The sequence below is a fragment of the Artibeus jamaicensis genome, unplaced genomic scaffold (genome assembly GCF_021234435.1).
Source record: "Artibeus jamaicensis isolate MK-2021 breed Jamaican fruit bat unplaced genomic scaffold, CSHL_Jam_final contig_589, whole genome shotgun sequence".
In the NCBI taxonomy this organism is placed as follows: Eukaryota; Metazoa; Chordata; class Mammalia; order Chiroptera; family Phyllostomidae; genus Artibeus; species Artibeus jamaicensis.
In genome coordinates, this window is record NW_026521896.1 from 614,146 (window position 1) to 616,710 (window position 2,565).

The 2,565-nt window shown below is 45.6% G+C and overlaps 1 protein-coding gene across 1 annotated transcript; it reads right to left on the reverse strand.

The window, feature by feature from the left end:
* Positions 1-1,392: 1,392 nt before the first annotated feature.
* On the reverse strand, positions 1,393-2,240 carry LOC119043166 (COMM domain-containing protein 9-like). Its single transcript, XM_037137072.2, is given in 2 exon segments — positions 1,393-1,832; positions 1,835-2,240. Coding segments are annotated over 2 exon segments (846 nt in total).
* Positions 2,241-2,565: the final 325 nt, after the last annotated feature.

Sequence of the window (2,565 nt, forward strand, 5' to 3'; positions counted from 1 at the left end):
CCATTCTGACTGGTATAAAGTGGTATCTCATTGTGGCCAAGTATTTTAAGTGGACCTTAGAGATTCTGGTGATATTTTCAGTGGTGTATGGTTTGTGTGTGTTAGGAACACATGCATAGTTTTAGGGATGAGTCTTTTCCTCCCCTCCTGTTGAGTGGTTTTATAGTTGCCATCATATGTTGTCCTCTGCTCCCTCTCCTCCCTCAGCTCAAAAACAAATCTTATGATATTTTGCTGTTCTTGTTCTGTGGTCATATCTGGGACTCTCGGGTCCAGCTTGGCTTGGAGTCTGTGTTCTTCACCTTCCCAGGCCTGCAGCTTCCGGTGAAGTCAGGGCACCTCCTCCAGTTGGTAGCTGTCCTTTTCAGTTTTTCATTAAGAGGAAGGAACTCAATCTTCAAGTCTGGCTTGGAACTATAATCTTGCAGAAGGCAAAACTCCTCTACTCTATAGGAATTGGATTCCTGGCTTCCTGTGATGGGCTGCAGCCAATGTGTGCTCCTGTCACCACTGTGTACACTTGTATGTTGTCCACTGAGATAATTTTCTTATTCTGAGTGCAGCTGTGGTTTGTTGGTTTTCTCTTTTTATATTTTACTACTCATTGTAAGCTCCCAGAAGATAGAAATGGTCAGTTTTGTTAATCATTGTATCTCTAGAAATCAGAACAAATCCTGACAGATAGAAGGAATCCAATACATAGTCATTAGATAAATAATTGAATAAGATGCTTTGTTTTGAAAAAGAGTGTGTCAAAGTGTGAATTTAGTAGTAATTCAGAAGGGGAATTTGCTATGTTCTCCAGGATATGTATTTTAAACTGCAAAGTGTGGTAGTATTCCAATATTAACCTCTAATTTTCTCATTAAAAAAACAAGACCACACACACACATAAAAACTTTCCACTCTTTGTTTCATTTCTGATTTACTTTATAATTTTATAAAGATTATAATCAGATTTTTTTGAAGTTTGCAGAACTGCTATTTATTTACAGTTACTCCCATTTCTTCACCCTGGAATGGCTGCATTTACCAAGGGGTCCCCAGCTTCACAAAGAAAGGGATTGGCCCCCCTTTTGGACTTCCTGTCCTGACAGGGGGTCCAGCAGGGCTGAGGGAGCTGGGAAGTCTCTGGACTTAGGACAGGCAGGCCACACTGTGGTGACCCAGCTCTCTGGGGTCTGTCTGGTTTCTCCCATAGAGAAGCAGAAGCTGCTGGCATTGCCCACTTGACTCCTTTCACATGCTCCAGGGCTGGGAATGAACTATTCTGAGCTAAAGCTGGAAAGAAACTTATTAGACAAGCTCTCCAAGCAGCCATGCTGAGGCAGTGGACAAAGCAAAGGCCCTCTCACCTGCCACTGTGGTAATTATGTCACATGCAGGAGCCTTTCAAAGATGGAGGCTTCTGCTCAACAGCACTGGAAAGAGGACAGAGAAGATGAGTGAGAAGAACAGTGTGGGGGCATGGTTGCTTCTTCCCAATGCAACTGCGCCTTCCGGATGGCAGGCGCATTCTGTCCCCACCATCCTGTCAGCTGTTGGCACCAGCTTTCTGCTGCAGCTGCTGAAACCAGGGAAGCCTTCCAGGTGTCTTGAGGCACTCCACTGCTGACAGCAGCTGGGACTAGTAGCTGGCCTGGGCCATTTGTTGGCCATAGCAGAAAGCTGGTCTAGGGTGCAACCCAGCCCGTCCAACATAGTGTCCAGCATTTCCTTACTTAGCTCTGTGGTGACAGCTGAGACGAAGGGTTTGTCCTTGAATAGACTGGGATCTTCTTGAATCTTCATCTGGAGCAGGCAGGTGGGGACAATCATGTGGCTGATGCTGTTGAGGCTGTTTTGATGTCCACTCTCCAGTCCAGGTTGACCAGGCATGGCTGAAAGATCAGCTTCGCTTGGGTTTCAGGTCTCCAAGCAGATATGTGTTCCAGGATGACTTTTGTCAGCAGATTTTTGAGGTCCTGGTGGAAGTTTTCAGGAAAGAGAGCCAGAATTGTCTTGGCGAAGGTCAGGTCACTAAACGCTGCCAGCCTGGTGAGGTGGTGCAGAGCCTGGAGCAGTTGCTCTGACTCCTCCTTGGTCACAGACAAGCTGGAACATGTGATATCCAAGAGATTTTTCAAGTCAAGGACTGAACTGGAGAAGCTCTCTTGGCATAACTGTCTGACAGCATCTTTGGAGGAAGCCTTCAGCAGACTCTGGAGTGCTGCAAAGGTTTCTGCAGTCAGTGCAGGCATTGTCATGTGACCAGATTCTTTTCAGTAGCAAAATATTTCTGTAGAATGAGAATTCCATTCAAAACTTTTAATTTTATGAGGTTTTTTGAAAAGATCATATTTGTTTATTTTTGAGAGAGAGGAGAAGGGAGGGAGAAAGAGAGGGAGAGAAACATCAGTGTGTGGTTGCTTCTTGTGTCCCCAGCTGGGGACCCGGCCTGCAACTCAGGCATGTGACCTGACTGGGAATCAAACCAGTGATCCTTTGGTCCACAGGCAACACTCAATCCACCGAGCCACACCAGCCAGGGCTAATTCTACAGGTTTCATTCATTCATTCGTTTTT